The 24,546-nt window shown below is 46.0% G+C and overlaps 1 protein-coding gene across 6 annotated transcripts in view; it reads left to right on the forward strand.

Moving 5' to 3' along the window:
* The window catches only part of dock3 (dedicator of cytokinesis 3), a 1,512,713-nt gene that overhangs the window by 887,936 nt on the left and 600,231 nt on the right, over positions 1 to 24,546 (forward strand). For all 6 annotated transcript variants that reach the window (XM_086001262.1, XM_086001257.1, XM_086001258.1 and 3 more), the window contains one exon: positions 14,440 to 14,521. In XM_086001262.1, the coding sequence (XP_085857388.1) occupies positions 14,440 to 14,521 (82 nt within the window). The remainder of the gene's footprint in view (positions 1 to 14,439; positions 14,522 to 24,546) is intronic.

Here is a 24,546-nt window from a genome sequence, read left to right on the forward strand (position 1 = left end):
CTCTACCTCCGCCTCCACCTCTGGCTCCACTTCGGGTTCCACCCCCGGTTTCACCCCCCTTTGCTGCCAAACCTTGCTAAAACTTGGCGCTACGGGTGGTGTCCGTGAGGTCTCCTCTCTCTCAACCGGGTCGTCCCTAGGCACTACCGGTGACGTTGGAACTGTCCTCCCCTCGTTCCCCATAAAATCTGCCTGGCCTGCCTTTGGGCTTATGAGGCACACCATGCCTTTTGCCCTCCGGAGGGCCCGGCTCAGATTTTCTATCCTCTCTTTACAGGGGCCGTGGTCTGCCTCCTCAAACCCCTGTTCATTTGCTAGCTTATAAGCGGCTTTTACCTCCTGCACTCTCTCTTCCTGTTCCCTGATCTGCCTTGCCAAGCGGGCATTTTTACATAAGAACATAAGAAATAGGAGCAGGAGTAGGCCAATCGGCCCCTCGAGCCTGCTCCGCCATTCAATAAGATCATGGCTGATCTGATCCGAACCTCAAATCTACTATCACTCTCCATCCCACCCGAACCCATGTGATCTCCCGGGAGAGGCGAAAATCCAGATAAAAAACCCAATGGCCAATTTGGGAGAAAAAATCTGGGAAATTCCTCTCCGACCCATCTAGGCAATCGAAACTCGTCCAGGAGATCACTCTGTCCCTGTATTTTCTACAGTACTTACCTTCTGTAAAGGCGATCTCCACCCCAGCCAGGAACAGGAATAAAACCATCTCCTGAAATCTAACACAGAATTAGAACACAAGAAGTAGGAGCAGGATCAGGCTACACGGCCCCTGGGCCTGCTCCACTACCCACAGGGCCATGACCATTCCGAACCTAGACTCATGTCCAATTTCCTGTCCGCTCCCCGTAACCCTTAATTCCCTTTACTTCTAGGAAACTATATTTCTGCTTTAAATTTATTTAATGATGTAGCTTCCACAGCTTTCTGGGGCAGCAAATTCCACAAACCTACCACCCTCTGAGTGAAGAAGTTTCTCCTCATCTCAGTTTTGAAAGAGCAGCCCCTTATTCTAAGATTATGCCCCCTAGTTCTAGTTTCACCCATCATTGGGAACATCCTCACCGCATCCACCCGATCAAGCCCCTTCACAATCTTATATGTTTCAATAAGATCACCTCTCATTCTTCTGAACTCCAATGAGTAGAGTCCCAATCTACTCAACCTCTCCTCATATGACTACCCCCTCATCCCCGGGATTAACCGAGTGAACCTTCTTTGTACTGACTCGAGAGCAAGTATGTCTTTTCTTAAGTATGGACACCAAAACTGTATGCAGTATTCCAGGTGCGGTCTCACCAATACCTTGTACAACTGCAGCAATACCTCCCTGTTTTTATATTCTATCCCCCAAGCAATAAAAGCCAACATTCCATTGGCCTTCTTGATCACTTGCTGCACCTGCATACTAACTTTTTGAGTTTCATGCACCAGGACCCCCAGATCACTTTGTACTACAGCACTTTCCAGTTTCTTGCCATTAAGATAATAACTTGCTCTATGATTTTTCCTGCCAAAGTGCATAACCTCACACTTTCCAGTATTCCATTCCATCTGCCAAATCTCTGCCCACTTACTTAGCCTATGTCCCTTTGCAGGTTTTTTATGTCCTCCTCGCTCACTACTTTCCCTCCCATCTTTGTATCATCTGCAAACTTTGATATGTTACACTCGGTCCCCTCCTCCAAATCGTTAATATAGATTGTAAAGAGTTGGGGACCCAGCACTGACCCCTGCGGAACACCACTAGTTACTGATTGCCAGTCTGAGAACGAACCATTTATCCCAACTCTCTGCTTTCTGTTAGAGAGCCAATCCTCCACCCACGCCAGAATATTACCCCCAATCCCGTGATTTTTTATCTTGAGCAATAATCTTTTGTGTGGCACCTTGTCAAATGCCTTTTGGAAGTCTAAATACACTACGTCCACTGGTTCCCCTTTATCCACCCTGTATGTTACTTCCTCAAAGATCTCAAGCAAATTTGTCAAACATGACTTCCCCTTCATGAAACCATGCTGAGTTTGTCCTATTAAATTATGTTTATCCAAATGTCCCGTTACTGTCTCCTTAATAATGGACTCTAACATTTTACCAACCACAGATGTTAGGCTAACAGGTCTATAGTTTCCAGCCTTCTGCCTACTACCCTTTTTAAATAAGGGTGTTACATTAGCAGTTTTCCAATCTGCTGGGACCTTTTCTGAGTCCAGGGAGTTTTGGAAAATTATTACCAATGCATCCAGAATCCCTACCGCCACTTCCCTCAAGACCCTAGGATGTAAGCCATCAGGTCCAGGGGATTTATCCGCCTTGAGTCCCATTATTTTACCAAGTACCACTTCCTTAGTGATTTTAATCGTATTTAGCTCCTCCCCCCCTCGAGCCCCCTGTTTGTCCAGTGTTGGGATATTCTTAGTGTCCTCTACCGTAAAGACTGATACAAAATATTTGTTCAGCGTTTTTGCCATCTCCATATTTGCTGTAGTGTATGTGCCTTTAAGAGCCTCATGTGTGCTGTAATGCCGGTAATGGCCACTCGGGCTATATAAGCCTGTATATTGTGTTATATCCGTTAGTACCCCCCGAGACTTTGCTTAGTAAACACCTATGAACCAACTCCTGTCTTCAGTGTCTCTATCAACACACGGACACTACAGTGGCGATGAAGTGGAAACGGACTTACCTGCAATTCAGCAGCACCTCAAGGACATCGATTCCTCGGGCGTCCAGAAGACTCAAGAAAGTGAAAGAAGCTGTGGTTTCACCAGCTGGCCAAGCTGGTGGCAGGTACTGCGCTAATCCTTCCTGGGCGTCAGGCTGGCTCTACAGCTGGGACAAGCAGCGAAATCGGAGGCAAGCAATAACAGACGGGGAGGGAGCACTCGGGAGACGGCCGGCGCTGCAAGCAGGTCGGCGTTCAGACCTAGAGAGAAAGTCCGGCGGGAACGAGTCTCCAAATGTAAATAAATAAATTTTAAAGAAAGAACGAAAACCGCGGGAAACAGCGTTGTCATCGGCAGCAGCGGCGGGAAAGCGCGGGAAGCGCCATATCTTTTCTGCAGGAAAAAAAAGAAAAGCGCGGGAAGCGCCATATCTTTTCTAAGATGCCTAAGTCTGGCAATATTGATGCTTTTGATAGCTAAATAGAGGATTGGACCACATATGTGGAAAGAGTAGAGGTATATTGCACTGCAAATGGAATAGAAGATGAAAAAAAAGCTTCAGTACTGCTGAATCTAATGGGCGCAACGGCATACGGGCTGTTACGGAATTTAATCACTCCAGCCAAACCAAAGGACAAGGATTTTAAAGAAATTGTTGATACCCTGCAGGAGCACTTAAACCCAACACCGCTGACGATAGCGGAATGATTCAAATTCTTCAAGAGAAATCAACACAAGAATGAAAGTAACGCTGATTACCTCACCGAATTAAGAAAGCTATCAAAATACTGCCAATTCGGGGCAGGACTAGCAGATTATCTTCGAGACAAATTCGTCTGCAGTCCCTTAAGTGAAGGAGCACAAAAAAGGCTGCTTTCTGAAAAAGATTTAACACTGGACAAGGCTTTCAGTATGGCTGTATCATACGAAGCAGCAGCAAGAGGAGCTGCAGAGATACAACAAAAGACACAGAACTTCGGCACCCATGAAATGACACAGGGTTTCGAAAGATGGTATCGCTGCGGCAGATCCACCCATAACCAGAGGGACTGCTGGTTCAAGGACAAAGCATGCAGGCAATGCGGAAAGATTGGACACATTGCACGGGTATGCCGATCTGGACAAAATAAATCCACAGACAGGAAAAAAAAAATCAATAAAGAAAAGTACAGAAAGGTACAAATGATGACGGACAGTAGCTCCGAAGACCAGAAGAGCGATAGCGACTCCGAAAACAAGAGACTAAGCTGTCTCAAATTACATAATGTACTTGCCAAAGATGATTACCAATCCATTTGGGTTACCCTCATGATAGCAGGGTCTCCAGTTAAAATGGAGCTAGATACAGGATCAGCTCTGACCGTAATAAATCGATGGGATTACGAGAGGCTATTTCCGCATATACCTTTAAAAGACACATCCATTATCTTAAAAATATATACGGGGCAGAAAGTATACCCCAAAGGAAAAATAAGGGTGCCTGTTGTATACAACGGCAAGGAAATACAAAAGTTGTATTTATACATTCTACAAGATGGTGGCCCACCGCTGTTAGGACGTGAATGGATCAGGAAAATACGTTTAGACTGGCACTCCATTCAGGCACTGACGGTGACCAGTAAGAAAAAAAATGATGATGACATCATACCTGAACGATTAAAAGACATCTTGGCCAACGCCAAAGAAGTGTTTCAAGAGAAACTAGGAACCTTGAAAGGCATCACCGCCTCAATAAAAGTGGAAGATGCAGCAATTCCCAAGTTTTTTAAAGCAAGACCAGTGCCATACGCAATTCGTCCAGCAGTCGAGGCAGAGCTGAAGGATTTGGAAAATGCAGGCGTATTATCCAAAATAGATTGGAGCGAATGGGCAACACCCATCGTTCCAGTCATGAAAAAAACATTGAAAAATAACTCTGAGGAACAGAAAAAAATTCGCATCTGTGGGGACTTTAAGGTGACTGTAAACCCGGTCCTTCACACGGTACAGTATCCTCTTCCGAGGATAGAAGATATTTTCGCCTCACTATCCGGAGGGAAACGTTTCACCAAAATTGACTTGGCACAGGCATATCTACAGATGGAGGTTGAAGAGGCCTCTAAAAAATATCTCACGATAAATACACACAAAGGTCTGTACCAGTACAATCGACTAGTTTTCGGAGTAGCATCCGCTCCAGCTATCTGGCAAAGAGCTATGGAGCAAGTCCTCCAAGGGATTCCGGGTACTCAATGCTACCTGGACGACATCCTTGTAACAGGAGAAAATGACAACGAGCACCTTGCCAATTTGGAGCAGGTGCTCACTAGGCTGAGAGAACGGGGCCTACGAGCAAATTGCCCCAAGTGCAAATTTTTCCGAAATCAAATATCATATTGTGGCCACATAATAAATAAGGAAGGGTTGCATAAGTCGCCTGAAAAAATTGAAGTGGTCATAAAAGCCCCAGCACCTGAAAATGTTTCACAATTAAGGTCGTTCCTGGGATTGATAAATTACCATCATAAATTTTTACCGAACTTATCAACTCTTCTACACCCTCTTAATGAACTACTACAAACAGGAGTAATTTGGAAATGGAACGAAGACTGTAAACATGCCTTCCATAAATGCAAAGGCTTAATCACATCCGAAGAAATTTTGGCTCATTACAACCCATCACTGCCAATCAGGCTGGCGTGCGATGCATCACCTTACAGCATAGGAGCAGTATTATCGCATAAATTCCCTGATGGCTCGGAACGGCTGATAGCTTTTGCGTCACGCTCATTGAACTCAGCTGAGCGTAACTATGCCCAAATCAACAGGGAAGCACTCAGCCTGGTATGGGGAGTGAAGAAATTCAACCATTACCTACATGGACAAAAATTTACCTTGTTGACTGACCATCAACCCCTCATCTCCATATTCAACCCTAAAAAGGGTGTTCCCATTATGACAGCGCAAAGGCTACAAAGGTGGTCCCTTTTTCTAGGGGCACACCAATACAACATAGAATACAAAGGATCAAAACAGCATGGGAATGCTGACGGTTTATCGCGCCTGCCGTTGCCAACGGTAGAAGAGGCACCTACAATAGACCCAGTGGAGATGTTCCACTCTACCATAGTGGAATGTCTACCAGTAACAAATTCTGCCATTGAAAGGGAGACAAGAAATGACCCGACTCTCTCACGGGTCTATGATTTAACAGTGAAGGGATGGCCAGCACATGGCGAACCACTGTTGCCAGCATTCTCGCAAAGAAGAGAACAGCTGTCAGTGTGCCGAGGAACCTTGATGTGTGGATCCAGAGTGGTGATTCCACCCAAACTCCAGGATAAAGTGCTAAAGGAGCTTCACGAGGGGCATCTGGGTGGAGTGAAAATGAAGAACCTAGCCAGGGCGTTTGTATGGTGGCCAGGTATCGATGGAGACATCGAAGAAATGACCAAGAGCTGCCTAGGATGCCAGAAGGTCCAAAACGCTCCACCACTAGCCCCTCTACATCCATGGGAGTGGCCCTCATCTCCCTGGCAAAGGGTACACATCGACTTTGCTGGTACATTTATGGACTCAATGTTCTTAATCGCGGTTGATGCACACTCCAACTGGCCGGAGGTAATAAAGATGTCCTCCACCACCACGGAAAAAACCATCACAGTATTAAGGACCATATTTGCCAGGAATGGGCTGCCGGAACAGATCTGTTCTGATAATGGACCGCAATTTGTGTCCGAAGAATTCAGGAAGTTCTTAAAAAACAATGGGGTTAAGCACTACACGTCCGCCCCATACCATCCCGCCACCAATGGATTGGCTGAAAGGTTTGTCCAGACCTTCAAGAAGGCCATAAAGGCCATGGGTAATGAAGACATAAAACTTCAGCACAAGGTGGATAAGTTCTTGTTCGCATACAGGAATGCAACACATATGGTTACCAACCAAACTCCCGCCATAATGTTCTTCAATAGATACCTAAGATGCCGGCTGGATTTGGTCAAGCCCAACATCAGAAGGGACGTGGAGAACCGGCAGTTTCAAGGCATGAATGAAAGGCCAACTAGAACCTTCCAGATAGGTCAACAACTTTTGGCCCGGGACTACCGTACCGAAAAATGGCAGCCTGGAACTATCTGCACACGACTAGGACCACTGATGTATACCGTGGACATCGGAGAAAGCATAATAAGGCGCCATGCTGACCAAATCATAGAGTCATCTGAAAAGGGACAACCTACACCACAACTCTATACGCCTAACGATACCCATATCTACCTCCGATCCGGTGATACTGGAACCCGATGAACCCGACACTGGCATTCAAGCCGAATCAGCCTTGCCAAAAGAACCTACCACACCACCAGAAACTACTACACCACCGAGGCGTTATCCGGACCGAGTCAGGAAGCCTCCTGAGAGACTGACTTATAATGAATTAACTACAGCAATGTGTATATTATTTTTCTTATAACATGTAATTAATAATTACTTAAAATATGATGTACTGGTTAGCTAAAAAGGGAGGAATTGTAGTGTATGTGCCTTTAAGAGCCCCATGTGTGCTGTAATGCCGGTAATGGCCACTCGGGCTATATAAGCCTGTATATTGTGTTATATCCGTTAGTACCCCCCCAGACTTTGCTTAGTAAACACCTATGAACCAACTCCTGTCTTCAGTGTCTCTATCAACACACGGACACTACATTTCCCACCATTAATTTCCCGGTCTCATCCTCTAAGGGACCAACATTTACTTTAGCCACCCTTTTTCTTTTTATATAACTATATCTGTTTTTATATTTTTTGCAAATTTACTTTCATAATCTATCTTCGCTTTCTTAATCAATCTTTTAGTTATTTTTTGCTGTCTTTTAAAGACTTCCCAATCTTCTATCCTCCCACTAGATTTGGCTACCTTATATGCCCTTGTTTTTAGTCGGATAATATCCTTAATTACTTTACTTAGCCACGGATGGCTATTTTTTCTTTTACACCCTTTTTTCCTCAGTTGAATATATATTTTTTGGAAGTTGTAAAATAACTCCTTAAATGTACACCACTGATCATGTACTGTCTCACCCTTTAATCTATTTTCCCAGTCCACTCTAATCAATTCCGCTCTCATACCTTCATAGTCTCCTTTATTCAAGCTTAGCATGCTTGTTTGAGATCCAACCTTCTCACCCTCTAATTGAATATGGAATTCAACCATGTTATGGTCACTCATTCCAATGGGATCCTTTACTAAGACATGTAAAATTAATCCTGTCTCATTACACAGGACCAAATCTAAGGTTGCTTGCCCCCTGGTCGGTTCAGTTACATACTGCTCAAGAAACCCATCCCTAATACACTCAATGAACTCATCCTCAAGGCTGCTCTGCCCAATTTGATTTGTCCAGTTAATATGATAGTTAAAATCCCCCATAATTATAGCTGTTCCCTTATTACAAGCCTCAACTATTTCCTGATTAATACTCCGTCCAACAGAGTTGCAACCGTTCGGAGGCCTATAGACTACGCCCACTAGTATTTTTTTCCCCTTATTATTCCTTATCTCCACCCAAACTGTTTCACTATCCTGCTCCTTTGACCCAATATCATTTCTCTGTATTATAGTGATTCCTTCCTTTATTAACATAGCCACCCCACCTCCCCTCCCTTCCTGCCTGTCCTTCCTGATTGTTAAACAACCTGGTATGTTTAATTCCCAATCATGGTCACCCTGCAGCCATGTTTCTGTAATGGCTACAAGATCATACTTATATGTCGTTATTTGTGCCGTTAACTCATTCATTTTGTTACGAATGCTACGTGCATTCAGATAAAGAACTTTCAAATATGTTTTGTGACACTTAGTTCCTGTTTTTTCCCCTTTTACTACTTTACCTTTTACTCCATACCTCTGTCCCTTCCTGACACATTCTGTTTTTTTATTCCCCCACTGCTACCTAAGTCTATGACCTTCTCTGTTGTCATTTCTATTATTTGCTCTCTGGAAACCTCCCCCCAACTAATTAGTTTAAAGCCCTCTCTACAGCCCTAGTTATATGATTCACCGGGACTCTGGTCCCAGCACTGGCCAAGTGGAGTCCGTCCCAACGGAACAGCTCCCTCCTGTCCCAGTACTGGTGCCAGTGTCCCAAGAAGCAAAACCCATTTCTCCCACACCAGTCTTTGAGCCACGCATTTAACTCTTTAATTTTATTTATCCTATCCAAATTCGCTCGTGGCTCAGGTAATAACCCAGAGATTATTACCCTTGAGGTTCTGTTTTTTAATTTGACCCCTAGCTGCTCATACTCCTTTAACAGAACCGCCTTCCTTGTCCTATCTACGTCATTTGTACCAACATGGACTACGACAACTGGATCCTCCCCCTCCCACTCCAAGTTTCTTTCCAGCCCAGAAGAGATGTCCTTAACCCTGGCACCGGGTAGGCAACACAGCCTTCGGGACTCCCGCTCTTGACTGCAGAGAACCCTATCTATCCCCCTAATGATACTATCCCCTACCACTACAACATTTCTTTTTACTCCCTCCACTTGAATGGCCCCCTGTACCACGGTGCTGTGGCCAGGTTGCTCATCCTCCCTGCATTCCCCGCTCCCGCCCTCACAGGGAGTAAGAACCTCGATCCTGCTTGACAAGAGCAAGGGCTGCGGCTGCTTCAACACTTCCTCCTGGATCCCTGTACCTGCCTCACTCGTAGTCACACCGTCCTGTCCCTGACCACGGACTAAATCTGCATTAATTAATTTCATAGGTGTGACCACCTCCTGAAACATAGAGTCCAGGAACTTCTCCCCCTCCCTGATGTGTTGCAGTGTCTGAAGCTCGGTCTCAAGCTCTTTAACATGGAGCTTGAGTTCCCCTAGCAGCAAACACTTATCGCAAATGTAATCACCATGAGCCTCAATGGGGTCCACCGGCTCCCACATTTCGCAACAGTGACACATCACCTGTTCACCCATATCTATGTAATTAATTAAATTTCTCATTAGTTATGAAGACCCTCTGCCCCGATATAGATAATATTACACCACTATTCCATAGGACTTACCAACTTAAAGGTATAAAAGAGAAGGAAGAATACCAACCAACCAGCTGATTGCCAACCTCCTCCTTGAATACTGTCTGTGGGGCCTGTTTGGTTGACTCGTCTCGCTGCTCCGCCTCCACAGTGCTGTCTGAGCCTGGGAGCGGGGAACAAAACAGAGCAAAAAACACTCCCTCACCTCCCACTTGCCCGAACTCTCCACTTACGAAACTCTCGCAGCACTCAGTGCACAGCACTCTGTGCACCAGCACTAGTCCCGCCCCTTTTATACCCGGATTCTACTTCCGATTTAAACTCCCCAGCAGTCTAATATACACTTACAAAATTAAACTCACTTCAAATAATTAACTTTTTAACACACTAAAATTCACAAAATTCACTTAAATGACTTTTCTCCCACTTACCAAACTCTCGCAGCAGTCAGTGCACAGCACTCTCCCGCAACCTTAACTCATTTCCCTTGGCCTCAGTGACTCGTCACCATAGGTATTCCAAATGGACATTGTGTTCTCCTTATAAATGTACTCTCTCTTGGTTCAAAGCCTGCAAAGCTACTAATAACTTCTCCCCTGCGAGAGCCTTATCCTGAATCTCCAGACCTGACTCCCTTAACTCAACTGCCTGTGCTGCAACGAGCCCGTCCAAGAGTTGGACCTGCTTTTTATAGCACATCAGCCAAACTGCCTTTTCTAAGGACTTCTTGTGTTCCTTTCCCTCTGTCCACTTAGCTGCTGCATCTATCGGACGCCCAGCCCTTACCAGAGTGGTGATCCACTTCTTAGTGATATTCACCTTGCTAAACACATAATCAGAAATCCTTTCCTCCATCACGGTTCGCTCATCCGAACCACTGTCTACTGCATCACAACCTTGTTGCCGGTGTCCTGCCGCGGTCGCCATTTCTGTAGGGGTGGCGGGGTGCTGGTGTTGCTTGGCGCGTGCATGTGCCCAGTCAGTTATGCCTCTGACTGTTTTGTGAGCAGTTCGAATCGCTCCCACGCCCCTGGGTTCTAGACACCGGACTTAGGTATAAGGCGGCGGTACAGAGAAGACTCGAGTAGACAGGTGGTTGGATGCAAACAAAACCAAGATTTTATTGGAGAGGAAAACTTAATACAATCTCATGGAAAAGAATTACTAGTGTACACTTCTACAGGCAAAAATTACAAGAGAATCATAATAATACTTATACTTATGCAGGGAATGGGGAACACACGGCACATCGAGGGAAAACAACTATCTTAATAATCCCCTTATCCTTAATCCACCTCCTATTCCTAACTAGATTAAGCTGTGAGGGGTCAGAACTTCATGCTCACCAATCAAAAGGTTTGTCAGACTCAAAACAGCGGTTGGGTTCGGGGTTCGCTCTTGGTGCTCTCTGGAGCCTGCCGTCGTCACGTGGATTTCGGGCGCTGCAAGGGCGCATACCCCAACGTTAAAGTCTCTGTTTGGGTACTTTACCTTGCAGGGATGATTCTTAGTCGACAGCGGCCAGTTTGAGTTGGTGTGCAGATATTCGAAGGTCGGCCGAGGCTGAAGGCCCGATGATTCGAAGCCTCCCCTCGTTTGGTCTTCTTCAGCTGGTCTGCCCCTCGGTGGTTTTCCCTTCTCCCCTCGTCGCGTCCCACCTCGCCTGGCCTGAATTTGTCCATGTCCGCCCGACCTGGTGCCGGGGCAGTTCCAGATGGAGTAGGAAAAAGGGCACGGGCAAAGGCCAGGGGGTAAGCGCGGGACGGGGAAAGAGCGGCAGCCACGAGGGCGAGGTGCCGAGGAGCAGCACCAGCACACCAACCAACGAACGCACCTGACGATCTTGGACACCAACTCACCAACTCTCCATCTTCACGAACCCACTCAATGCTACCCGGGGCCTTCAATTATACCTTCGTCGAAAACCCTTATCTGCGTGCCAAATCAGGTTAGTTCTTTGTTTTAATTTTGGCGGGCTAGTTTAAAATAATGGTAGCAATCCATACTAACTGGGCTTTAGATGGCCGGTAATCACATCCACCGGCCCGATAATTGACTTCTATTGTCCTGAAAGTTCCTTGATGGGCCTTGTCTGGCCTCGATGGCTGTGTTAATCTGTTTCCAATAATATATGCAGACTGTTTGATGGCCTTAACTATAGACCTAAGCTGAATTTAGATTTTGTCTCCAATTCGGTCTAATGCATAAATCAGAGTCCTGTCTGGTTCCAAAATACAAAGTTTCTCTTCACAGAAGCCTGCAGCCTTAGTTTCGATTTCTCCCAAGCTGTCTGCATTGCAGAATCCATTTTAGAATCCTACAGGCTTTCTGCCACGAGGCACGGACGCCATCTTGGGTACCCCTTTTAATTTAAAATGTCCACGCAGGGTCCCGTTTATTAAGAACAGCCTTCGGTGAAATGCAGAAATTTTGCGAATCTTACAGAGCCCCGCACGAGGGTCACTAAGACCAGTTGTAGGAGCTCTGTTGCCTTCTTGGCTGAGATGATCTAGCCAAGCACATATAGGGAATAAACCGAAAATGAACATAGAGGGAACCATCTATAGGGCTTAGTTTCACACTGTCTTTACCAACTATTGGGCAAGGCAGGCAACATCTGTGGAGAGAACAGACAAGGTAATGTTTCATGTGCGGAGACCCGTTGCCATAACTTTATCAAAGCAGTTCTGTCAAAGGGTCTGCACCTGAAATGCCAACTTGTCCCTTCTCTCCACAGATGTTGCCTGCCCTGCTGAGTGTACCTTATGGTCAAATGGTTTCCCAATGATTTCCAGGCTTGCACATGAAAATGGCCCCTCTGGTGAGGTACTGGATGGCACTTCAAGCCTGTGGAACTGTAATGTAGAATAGAACCAGTTAAATCCCTGATCCCCATGGTTACTGAGAAGTGAGTTACTACAGATGAGCATTTATGGTAACACGCTTATGTATGTGTGGTATGGATATTTAAGGTGGTGGATGGGCTGCCGATCAAGGGGACTGCTTTGTCCTGGATGGTGTCAAGCTTCTTGAGTGTTGTTGAAGCTGCAGCCATCCAGACAAGTGGAGAGTATTCCATCACAGTCCTGACTTGTTCATTGTGGGTGGTGGAGAAGCGTTGGCGGGGGGGGGAGGGGGGGGGCGGTCAGGAGGTGAGCCACTCGTTGCAGAATGCCAGTCCTCTGAGCTGCTCTAGTAACCACAGCATTTATGTGACTGGTCCAGTTGAATTTTCAGAATTCTGTCCACAAGCAGTACCATGGTGCACCTGTAGTCCAAATCATTTTCTGACGGTATGTTTACCTTTATTTTGTTCAGCATTTGTACCTGATGCTGCTGCCTCTCCCCATCTGTGGGCCCCATTTTTTTAATACATTAAAATTACGGAATCTGTAACAACGGTACAGCCATGGTAATAATGTGCTCCAAGTGCTGTTTGATTGGAGCATTAGCTCTTGGAGTGAAAATGGTCTAGACTAACCAATTGCAAAAGGTAAGTTGCATATTTTGTAACTTTTATTGTTACGCAGAAGATTCTTTAGAGTGGGTAATATTGTCCTTTATCCAACTGCACACATTAACCCTCTTTATAAAATGTGTGAAGAATGAATTTGGGGTTGTCACTGGTCTTTTGGTAGCATATTGGCACCATTATAGTACTGGAAAACAATCCTTAAGCGAAGGCACTTCAGTGCTATTTGATAGACTTCTTCCGTAATAATCTTAATTCATGCCTTAAAACGCTCCTACCACCAATGGCAGACTTGTAAACACCGGAGGTAGAGTTTCCACTTTGGGCGCGATCGGCGATCCAGGCCTAAATTGCGCCAGTTTTGAGAAGTTTTTTTTTCTCGCGTTTCCGCTCAAACTCATTTCCATATCGGCGAGTACAAAATCTGCCATGAACCAGTGAAATCAGGCAGCATTTTAAAACGTAATTTAAAAATATTTTTCTTTGAAAAAAAAATTCCTTGATCTATTTAAGAGTGGTAACTTGGTGCAGTTTAATTAATACAGCTGAAAATGGGTTTAATCACAAAAAATAAGCATTTTTAATCTGTCAATCCACCACCTCTGAGTAACCTGATTTTAAATCACTGAAAATCGCTTTTTAAAAAATGTACAGAACTATTTGCTAGTTATGTTGGGACACAGTAGTCAGTTTCTTAGTATATTTTTTTTAAACTACATTCAAAAGCTTTTAAAATGTGCCTATTAGTGTCCTTGCGCCCAAAACAACCAGTTTAATTTTTGGATCCTCCTTGAAGGCTGCAAATGGGTGCAATTAGCGGAAACTCCCAATGGTGATTAATTCATCCAGTTTTGTGGGTGTGGCCGCCTTCTAACATGGAATCCCTCTCTACTATATTCACTACTTTATTCTCAAAAAGGTTTAATGCTTTAAGCTGATTTCGAGCGAATTGCACAGAAAAAGCAAACGTAACTGAGTGGAAACTCTACCCCCAGTAATTTAATCTCACACAACTCAAAATGTTCTCTGCACATACAACCCAAGTGTATGGACAAAATCTATAATTGTACTGCTCAATGTTTCTCACAATTCAAGTGAAGATAGTCTGAAAATTTCACACACCCACCAGTGAGTCTTACTACAATCCCAGTGATAGTACTGGAACTGATGCCTGAGCGAATCTTCCCTTTAAGCAAACTCGCCCAGTGGCATCCATATTCTGACCAATGATAGGTTCCCCAAAAATATTTAATATATTTTCTTTCCTTCCACAGTGAGAGGTTTATGGTGAGGCTGAACAAGAATGGGATGCCGAGAAACCCGGAGAAGATAGAGCGGCTGTGTGCGCTGTTTACGGTAACATGGAATCCCTCTCTACTATATTCACTGCTTTATTCTCAAAAAGGTTTAATGCTTTAAGTTGAAAATTAAACTAAGCTTTGGTTCTGTGCTTTAAGATAGTTGTCATGAAAGAATTTTGTTTCATCTTGCACCAAACTCATCAGATGGTTTAGAGAACCAGTTATTGTTCAGTATTCAGGTTTTAGTTCCAGGACAAAATTAGCTTTTTTCCCCTCACCAGTGTTTTCTCTCCTCTCCGGAAGGTGAGAATGTTGGTGAGAAAACAAGAAAAAATAGAAAGAAAAATCATCAAAATTAAACATTATGAAGTCTGCTGGTAACAATGCACAATTTAGGCACTTAACGAAGAAAAGAAAATGCCTTTTTCTCTCTCATCTTTCTTGCAGTCATTATTTTTGTTATTAGGCATGCTGCTAGGTTAGGTGATGTGATGTGTGCTTGTAGTACCAGCTGTTGCTAAGCAGAGTATTACTTGAGAGCTCATTGTAAATCATGTATTCACTGACCACGCCTTGCATAAAGTGGCCCGTCAGCCCACTGTTAGACTGGATGCCATCTGACAGTACCTCTAGACTGGCCTTAAAAGGATTTTGGGAGACTCTTAGTTGGAACATTCCACAGAGGCAGTGAAAACGCAGTTAGTGTGAGAAGCAGATTGACTACTGAGCCATTATTTTCTTTCGGATGAGATATGAAACCAAGGCCCTGTCTACCCTCTCAGGTGGACGTAAAAGATCCCATGGCACTATTTCGGAGAGGAGCTGGGAAGTTCTCCATGGTGTCCTGGGCGATATTTACCCCTCAACCAACATCACTAAAACATATCTGCCGCGTTTCCTGTATTGCAAAAGTGACTACACTTCAAAAAAAGTACTTAATTGGCTGTAAAGCGCTTTGAGGTCATGAAAGACGCTATAGAAATGCAAGTATTTCTTTCTTATTATGCACTCTACCAGCTGCATCCAGTCAAGTTTCATTTTCCTGTTGCAATATTCACTGTACATCTGGGTGAGATGGGACTGTGCCGTTTCCAACCTGTGAATGCCATGAGGTTAAGGGGATAATGTGTTCCTCCTGTATGCTCTTGGTGTATCATAAGGTGAAGAAAGTCCACCACCTTTCCAATATAGCCTTTGTCACTAAATCTTGTTCTCTAGTTTACGTATGCAACCCAAAGTTGGGTTGTGGAGCATCCTGCCAAAGGTACACAGTCCTGCTGCAATTCAACAGTGCAATCTACAGAGCACACCCCTGATCCCTTGATAACCAAGGGATATGGGCATAGCACGAGAAGGTGGAGTTGAGGTGGAAGATCGCCAAATGCTGAGTCAAGCCAGGTCAGTGCCAGACCCACAGGTCCCCCGAACAGCATGCACAGATTTCAAACATCTGTTAATGAAGTTTTGGAGCAAAATTATACTTTATTTTTATATTTTTAAGCTCATGGCTCACTAACACGAGGTCAATATTAACCTAACTGGCCGGGCGGGAAACCTACGGGATCGGGTGGAACGCCGGTTTTACACCCCACCCAATATTATTCTCCACTGACTTCAATTGAGGGTAAAATCGGGTGGGCCACCTTGGATGCCCTAGTCTCCATTAAAACCATTACACTCTCTCACCCTGGTCGTTCCCCCGGTACAGCCCTCATCTCCACTTCATTAGGTCCAAGTGAAGCAGACTTGAACGTATATGATGTGTGGTAAACCACTGTTATACCTGCCTGTGTGGGCGTTTGTAATCCACTGTGTACATGCCTGTACATGCCTTGGCTGACTCCTCCCACGAGTCCAGGTATAAAGGTGACTGCTCCACAGTCCCTCTGTATTCTGGACTGGTCGACCACTCGAGGCACACCTTCATTCTCTTGTTAATAAAAGCCTGTTAGTTACTCGCTTAACCTCAGTCTTTTGAGTAATTAATAGCGCATCATGATGGAAAACTGGGTTAGCTATTCATCGCCAGATCTGGCTGGACCGCATAAAACACTATTGGGTCCAGTTCTCCTCTGCCAAAACTGCTCACTATTCCATCCTGGAATGTAAAGATAACCCCCGGCTTCTTTTCTCTACTGCAAACTGCTTTCTTAAACCCCTCTTCCGTGCCACCTCCACCCTCACCTCCAACAACAAGTGCGAAAATCTCATAGAAACATAGAAGATAGGAGCAGGAGTAGGCCATTCGGCCCCTCGAGCCTGCTCCGCCATTCAATGCAATCATGGCTGATCATCCAAATTCAGTACCCGGTCCCTGCTTTCTCCCCATACCCCTTGATCCCTTTAGCCTTAAGAAATATATCCAACTCCTTCTTGAATATATTTAATGTATTGGCCTCTACTGCCTTCTGTGGTAGAGAATTCCACAGGTTCACCACTCTCTGGGTGAAGAAATTCCTCCTAATTTCTGTCCTAAATGGCCTACCCCTTATCCTTAGACTGTGACCCCTGGTTCTGGACTCCCCGACCATCGGGAACATCCTTCCTGCATCTAGTCTGTCCAGTCCTGTCAGAATTTTATAAGTTTCAATGAGATCCCCTCTCATTCTTCTAAACTCCAGCGAGTACAAGCCCAATCTACCCAATCTCTCCTCATACGTCATTCCTGCCATCCCAGGTATCAGCCTGGTGAATCTTCGCTGCACTCCCTCCATGGCAAGAACATCCTTCCTCAGATAAGGTGACCAAAACTGCACACAATACTCAAGATATGGTCTCACCAAGGCCCTGTACAACTGCAGCAAGATATCCTTGTTCCTGTACTCAAACCCTCTCGCTACGAAGGCCAACATGCCATTTGCCTTCTTAACCGCCTGCTGCGCCTGCATGCTTACCTTCAGCGACTGGTGCACAAGGACACCCAGGTCTCGTTGCACTTCCCCTTCTCCCAATCTATTGCCATTCAGATAATAATCTGCATTCCTGTTTTTGCCACCAAAGTGGATAACCTCGCTTTTATCCACGTTATATTGCATCTGCCATGCTTTTGCCCAATCACCCAACCTGTCCAAATCATCCTGGAGTTTCTCGGCATCCTCCTCACAGCACACACGCCCACCCAGCTTTGTGTCATCTGCAAATTTGGAGATATTACATCTAGTTCCCTTGTCTAGATCATTAATATATATTGTGATAGCTGGGGCCCAAGGACCGATCCCTGCGGTACCCCACTAGTCACTGCTTGCCACTCGGAAAAAGACCCGTTTATTCCAACTCTTTACTTTCTGTCTGCCAACCAGTTCTCTATCCAAGTCAATACCTTGCCCCTAATCCCATGTGCCTTAACTTTACACGCTAATCTCTTATGCGGGACCTTATCAAAAGCCTTCTGAAAGTCCAAATACACCACATCCACTGGTTCTCCCTTATCTATTCTACCAGTTACATCCTCAAAAAATTCCAGTAGATTAGTCAAGCACAATTTACCTTTTGTAAATCCATGTTGACTTTGTCCGATCCTGTCACTGTTTTCCAAGTGCTCTGCTATTACATCTTTTATAATGGACTCTAGCATTTTCCCCACTACCGATGTCAGGCTTACCGGTCTGTAATTCCCCGTTTTCTCTCTACCACCTTTTTTGAATAGTGGGGTAACATTAGCTACCCTCCAATCCTTGGGTACTGTTCCAGATTCCATCGAATGCTGGAAGATGATCAGCAAAGCATCAACTATTTCTAGGGCCACTTCCTTAAGTACCCTAGGATGTAGATTATCAGGCCCTGGGGATTTATCGGCCTTCAATCCCATCAATTTCCCTAACACCATTTCCCTACAAATACTGATTTCTTTCAGTTCCTCCCTTTCATCAGACCCTATGTGCCCCGACATCTCTGGGAGGTTATTTGTGTCCTCCTTTGTAAAGACAACCAAAATATGTATTTAATTGGTCAGCCATTTCTTTGTTCCCCATTATAAATTCCCCTGATTCTGACTGCAAGGGACCTACGCTTGACTTCACCAATCTTTTTCTCTTCACATATCTATAAAAGCTTTTACAGTCAGTTTTTATGTTCCCTGCAAGCTTACTGTCATATTCTATTTTCCCTTTCTTAATTAATCCCTTTGTCCTCCTTTGTTGAATCCTAAACTGCTCCCAATCCTCAGGTTTACTGCTTTTTCTGGCCAATTTATATGTCCCCTCCTTGGATCTTATGCTATCCCTAATTTCCCTTGTTAGCCACGGTTGAGTCACCTTTTTTGTTTTATTTTTATGCCAAACTGGGATGAACAAATTCTGTAGTTCATCCATGCGGCCTTTGAATGTTTGCCATTGCCTATCCACCGTCAACCCTTTGAGTGACATTCCCCAATCAATCCTACCCAAATTGCGCCTCAGACCATCGTAGTTTCCTTTATTTAAATTTAGGACCCGAGTCTCTGAGTCGACTACTTCATTCTCCATCTTAATGAAGAATTCGATCATATTATGATCGCTCCGACCCAGGGGGCCTCGTACAACAAGATGCTAATTAATCCTTTCTCATTACATAATACCCAGTCTAAGATGGCCTGATCTCTGGTTGGTTCCTCGACATATTGGTCCAGGAAACCATCCCTTAAACACTCCAGGAATTCCTCCTCCACAGTATTGTTACTAATTTGGTTAGCCCAATCTATATGTAGATTAAAGTCACCCATGATGACTGCTGTGCCCTTATTGCACGCTTCTCTAATTTCCCTTTTAATGCCGTCCCCAACCTCCGCATTACTGTTTGGAGGTCTATATACCACTCCCACTAACGTTTCCTGCCCCTTGGTATTTTTCAGTTCTACCCATACAGATTCCACATCATCAGAGCTAATATCCTTCCTCACTTAATCCCTTCTTTAACCAGCAATGCTACCCCACCTCCCTTTCCTTTTTGCCTATCTTTCCTGAATATTGAATACCCCAGGATGTTGAGTTCCCAGCCTTGGCCACCCTGGAGCCATGTTTCTGTAATCCCAATCAAATCATATTCGTTTACCTCTATTTGCGCAGCTAATTCATCCACCTTATTATGAATGCTCCTCGCATTAAGACACAAAGGGGGAGAAATTGGGTGGAGCCGCAAACGGGACGCCAAGCTCGCCTGGGCGCCAGATTTTGCGCTGCGATCGGAGCAGCGGCGATCGCCGGAAATTCAGCTTGAGCACCCCAAGAGGGACACGGGGCGAGGCTCGAGGCACTCCGCGTCCCTCTTAGGGCGCTGAAACTGAATATCGCAGCGCAACGTGCCGCAGCGCCACACGCTGCGGCACGGCGCGCTGCGGTACTGCAGGCCTTCCTCCCATTCTTAAGGGGGAGGGGCCTGCACCAGCGTGATGAGCGACCGCGAGTGCCGGCAAAAGAGCCCGGCACCGAGGAGAAGTGCCGGGCTCTCGGAAAGCAGCCGGCAATGCCGCGGGGGGAGAACAGGAGGCCGGGGACGGAGGTGCTGGCAGGCAGCCGCCGAAAAAAACGGCCGCCCCGCACCTCCACCTTAATTTGCGCCACTGCCGCCACAGGTAGGCCCCGTGAACCGGGCGCGATTAGCGAGCGGCGCTACAGAGGCGGCCACTGCCAAATATCGCGATCGGGGCGGTAGCGGGGCGCTGTGCACACCGATGACGTCATCGGTGGCGGCGCAGCGCAACAGGCTAACGCCGCCATTAGCGCCCCAGCTAAATATCGCGGGAGGCGTGGCCAGTGGCGCTAAAGCCACTGAGTGCCCTCTTTAGGTGCTAACTGGTGGCGCAGCCCACCGAATTTCTCCCCCAAAGCCTTCAGGCTTGTTTTTTTAACGCTCTTACACCTATTAGAATTATTATTTACTGTGGCCATGTTTGATTTAAACCGTTGATTTCTCTGACTGCCACTTTTGTTTTTCTCCTTCCTATCTTTTGCTTTTATCCTTGTTTCCCTTTCCTCTGTCCCCTTGCTCAGGTTCCCAACCCCCTGCCATTTTAGTTTAAACCGTCCCCCAGAGCACTAGCAAACACTCCCCCTAGGACATCGGTCCCGGCCCTGCCCAGGTGCAAACCGTCCGGTTTGAACTGGTCCCACCTCCCCCAGAACCGGTTCCAATGTCCCAGGAATTTGAATCCCTCCCCCTTGCACCATTCCTCTAGCCACGTATTCATCTGAAATATCCCTGTATTTCTACTCTGACTAGCACGTGGCACTGGTAGCAATCCTGAGATTACTACCTTTGAGGTCCTATTTTTTAATTTACCTCCTAACTCCCTATATTCCACTTTTAGGACCTCATCCCGCTTTTTACCTATATCGTTGGTACCTATATGTACCACGACAACTGGCTGTTCACCCTCGCCTTCCAAGATGTTCTGCAGCCGCTCTGAGACATCCTTGACCCTTGCATCAGGGAGGCAACACACCATCCTGGAGTCTCGTTTGCGACCGCAGAAACGCCTATCTATTCCCCTTACAATAGAATCCCCTATTACTATAGCTCTCCCCCTCTTTTTCCTCCCGTCCTGTGCAGCAGAGCCACCCCTGGTGCCAGGAAGTTGGCTGCTGCCGCCTTCCTCTGTTAAGCCATCCCCCCCCCCAACAGTACTCAAAAAGTGGTGTATCTGTTTGAGAGGTGGATGTCCACAGGGGACCTCTGCACTACCTGCCTGTGCCTAGTACTCTGTCTGTTGGTCACCCATTCCCTTTCTGCCTGTCCAACCTTTGCCTGCGGTGTGACCAACTGATCAAACGTGCTATTCACGACCTCCTCAGCCTCGCGAATGGTCCAGTATGAATCCAATCGCAGCTCCAGCGCCGCAATGCGGTCTGCCAGTAGCTGCAGCTGGACACACTTCCTGCACACATAGTTGTCAGGGACACAGGAAGTGTCCCTGAGTTCCCACATAGCGCAGGAGGAGCATACAACAGGGCCGGTCTCTCCTGCCATGACTTACCCTTTAATTAATTGCAATTAAATTAAATCAAATCAATCCCACCAATTACACTACCGTTAAATAGTATATTTAAGGGCCCTGGTTTATAGACAGTCCCCGCTACACCACAGAGACTTTAGAAACTATAAACCACAGAGTTAAAGTTTATAAAGAGAGAAATACTCACCAACCAATCACTTACCTGCTTTCTGGTGACGTCACACTTTGATTACTTTTTACTTCTTTCCCTCTTTCACTCTGAGGCCTACCTGGTCTCTTGGAGCCTTTTGTACTGCCGCTGCTCCGCGCTTCCCGCCGAGATTTCGCCCGCTGACGCTCTGAGGCCTACCTGGTCTCTGGAGCCTTTTGTACTGCCGCCGCTCCGCGATTCCCGCCGAGATTTCGCCCGCTGACGCTCTGAGGCCTACCTGGTCTCTTGGAGCCTTTTGTACTGCCGCCGCTCCGCGATTCCCGCCGAGATTTTGCCCGCTGACGCTCTGAGGCCTACCTGGTCTCTTGGAGCCTTTTGTACTGCCGCCGCTCCGCGATTCCCGCCGAGATTTTGCCCGCTAACGCTCTGAGGCCTACCTGGTCTCTTGGAGCCTTTTGTACTGCTGCCGCTCCGCGATTCCCGCCGAGATTTCGCCCGCTGACGCTCATGGACTTCTTTGTCACTAAGATTGAGACCATTCGTTCAGCGGCATCTGCCACTTCCCTTCATTCCCCTAACCCACTGGGCCAAACTTCCTCTAAGGTTCCTAGTCCTGAACTCGCATCTTTTTCTAGTTTCTCTCTTATCTCCCCTCATGCCCTCTCCAAGCATGAGACCCACCTCCTGCTCCCTCAAAACTATTCCCACTAAACTGCTGACCAACCAAATCCCCTTCCTGGCCCCCATGTTAGCTGATATTGTTAACAGTTCTCTCTCCTCAGACACTGATCCCTCCCCTTCAAATCTGCCATCATCACCCCTCTCCTCAAAAAAGCAACCCTTGACCCATCTGTCCTTGCAAACGACTGCCCAATCTCCAACCTCCCTTTTCTCTCCAAACATTCTTGAATGTGCTGTCGGCTCCCAAATCCGTGCCATTCTTTCCCGGAACTCCATGTTTGAACCTCTCCAATCAGGTTTCTGCCCCTGCACAAAATGGCTCTTATCAAAGTCACAAATGACATCCTATGTTACTGTGACCATTGTGAACTATCCCATTCTTGTCCTTCTCGACCTGTCCGCAGCCTTTGACATGGTTGGCCACACCATCCTCCTCCAATGCCTCTGCTCCATCGTCCAAGTGGGTGTGACTGCACTCACCGGATTCCATTCTTATCTATCCAGTCATAGCCAGAGAATCACCTGCAATGGCGTCTCTTCCTGCTCCTGCACCGTTGCCTCTGGTATCCCCCGAGGATCTATCCTTGGCCCCCCTCCAATTTCTCACCTTCATGCTGCCCCTCGGCGACATCATCCGAAAACACAATGTCAGATTCCAGATGCATGCTGACAACACCCAACTCTACCTCACCACTGCCTCTCTTGACCCCTCCACTGTCTCTAAAATGTTCAGACTGCTTGTCTGACATCCAGTACTGACTTCCTGCAACTAAGTGTTGGGAAGATCGAAGCCATTGTCTTTGATCCCTGCCACAAACTCCCGTTACCAAACCACCAATTCCATCCCTCTCCTGGCAACTGGCTGAGGCTGAACCAGACCGCTCACAACCATGTGACCTGAGATGAGCTTCCGACCACATATTTGCGCCATCATTAAAACCGCCTAATTCCACCTCTGTAACATTGCCTGACTCCGCCCTGCCTCAGATCATCTGCTGCGGAAACCCTCATCCATGCCTTTGCTACCTCTAGACTTGACTATTCCAATGCACTCTTGGCCGGCGTCCCATATTCCACTCTCTATAAACTTAAGCTCATCCAAAACTTTGCTGCCTGTATCCTAACTTGTACCAAGTCCCATTCACCTATCTCCATGTGCTCGCTGACTTACATTGGCTTCCGGTTAAGCAACACCTTGATTTTAAAATTTGCATCTTTGTTTTCAAATCCATCCATGGGCTTGCCCCTCACTAACTCTGTAACCTCCTCCAGCCCTACAACCCTCCGAGATATCTGCGCTTGTCTAATTCTGGCTTCTTGCACATCCCCGATTTCCATTGCTCCACCATTGGCAGCTGTGCCTTTAGTTGCCGAGATCCTAAGCTCTGGAATTCCCTCCCTAAAACTCTCCACCTCTCTTTCCTCCTTTAAGACGCTCCTTAAAACCTAACTCCTTTGGTCATCTGTCCTAATATCTCCTTATGTGGTTCGGTGTTAAATTTTGTTTGATAACACTCCTGTGAAACGCCTTGGGACTTTTTACTACTTTAAAGGCACTATATATATGCAAGATGTTGTTGGGGTGCAAAACCAGCGTTGCACCCGATCTGGTCAGTCTTCCGACATATTGGGTTAAAATTGTCAATGTCAACTAGAACCAATTGGAGTCAATAGTTCCCCAAATTATTACTTTTTTTTAAAACAACTGACTCCACAGAAGCTCTCACCATCTAAGGTACTGGTACCCCTTTCTCCATTCCCTTGTCTCTCTCAAACTTTTTTTCTCTCAGTCTCTCTCCTGCCTTCCTCTGGCTCTCCCTTTTCCATGTGAGCATATTTCTCTTCTGTCTGTGGCTCTATCCTTTTTCTTTTACCCTTTCCATATGTGTGTCTTTTTCCTATTTCCCTCCTGTCTGTGTGACTGTTTCCTCACTCTCTCTTCCCTCCCTCCTTTTTTGGTTCACTATTCTTTTTTGATTAATTTTCTCCTTTTTCTGATTTATTTTCCTTTATTTTTCTTTCTTGTATCTTTCTTTCCAGCTTTTTCACTCATTCTCCTGCTTCTCTTTCCCCTTTCCTTTTTTTAATCACCTCTCTTCTGTTTAGGTGTGTGTGTGTGTGTGTGTGTGTGTGTGTAGGCAGCAGTGAACAGTTTGATTCGGGAGCAAGCAAAGATACAAATTGCTCTCACCCATTCCTATCCCGCTTCCCTGTTAGGAACTGCAACTCAGGTTATTTACCGTTCCGCCATTTCAACAACAAATCGCTTGACTTTAGCAGTTCATAGAGAGGAAGCAGGAGAAAGTAATAGAGGGGAATA

This window comes from Somniosus microcephalus, chromosome 11 (assembly GCF_052327205.1).
Source record: "Somniosus microcephalus isolate GS21.2 chromosome 11, FLI_Smic_1.0, whole genome shotgun sequence".
NCBI lineage: Eukaryota > Metazoa > Chordata > Chondrichthyes > Squaliformes > Somniosidae > Somniosus > Somniosus microcephalus.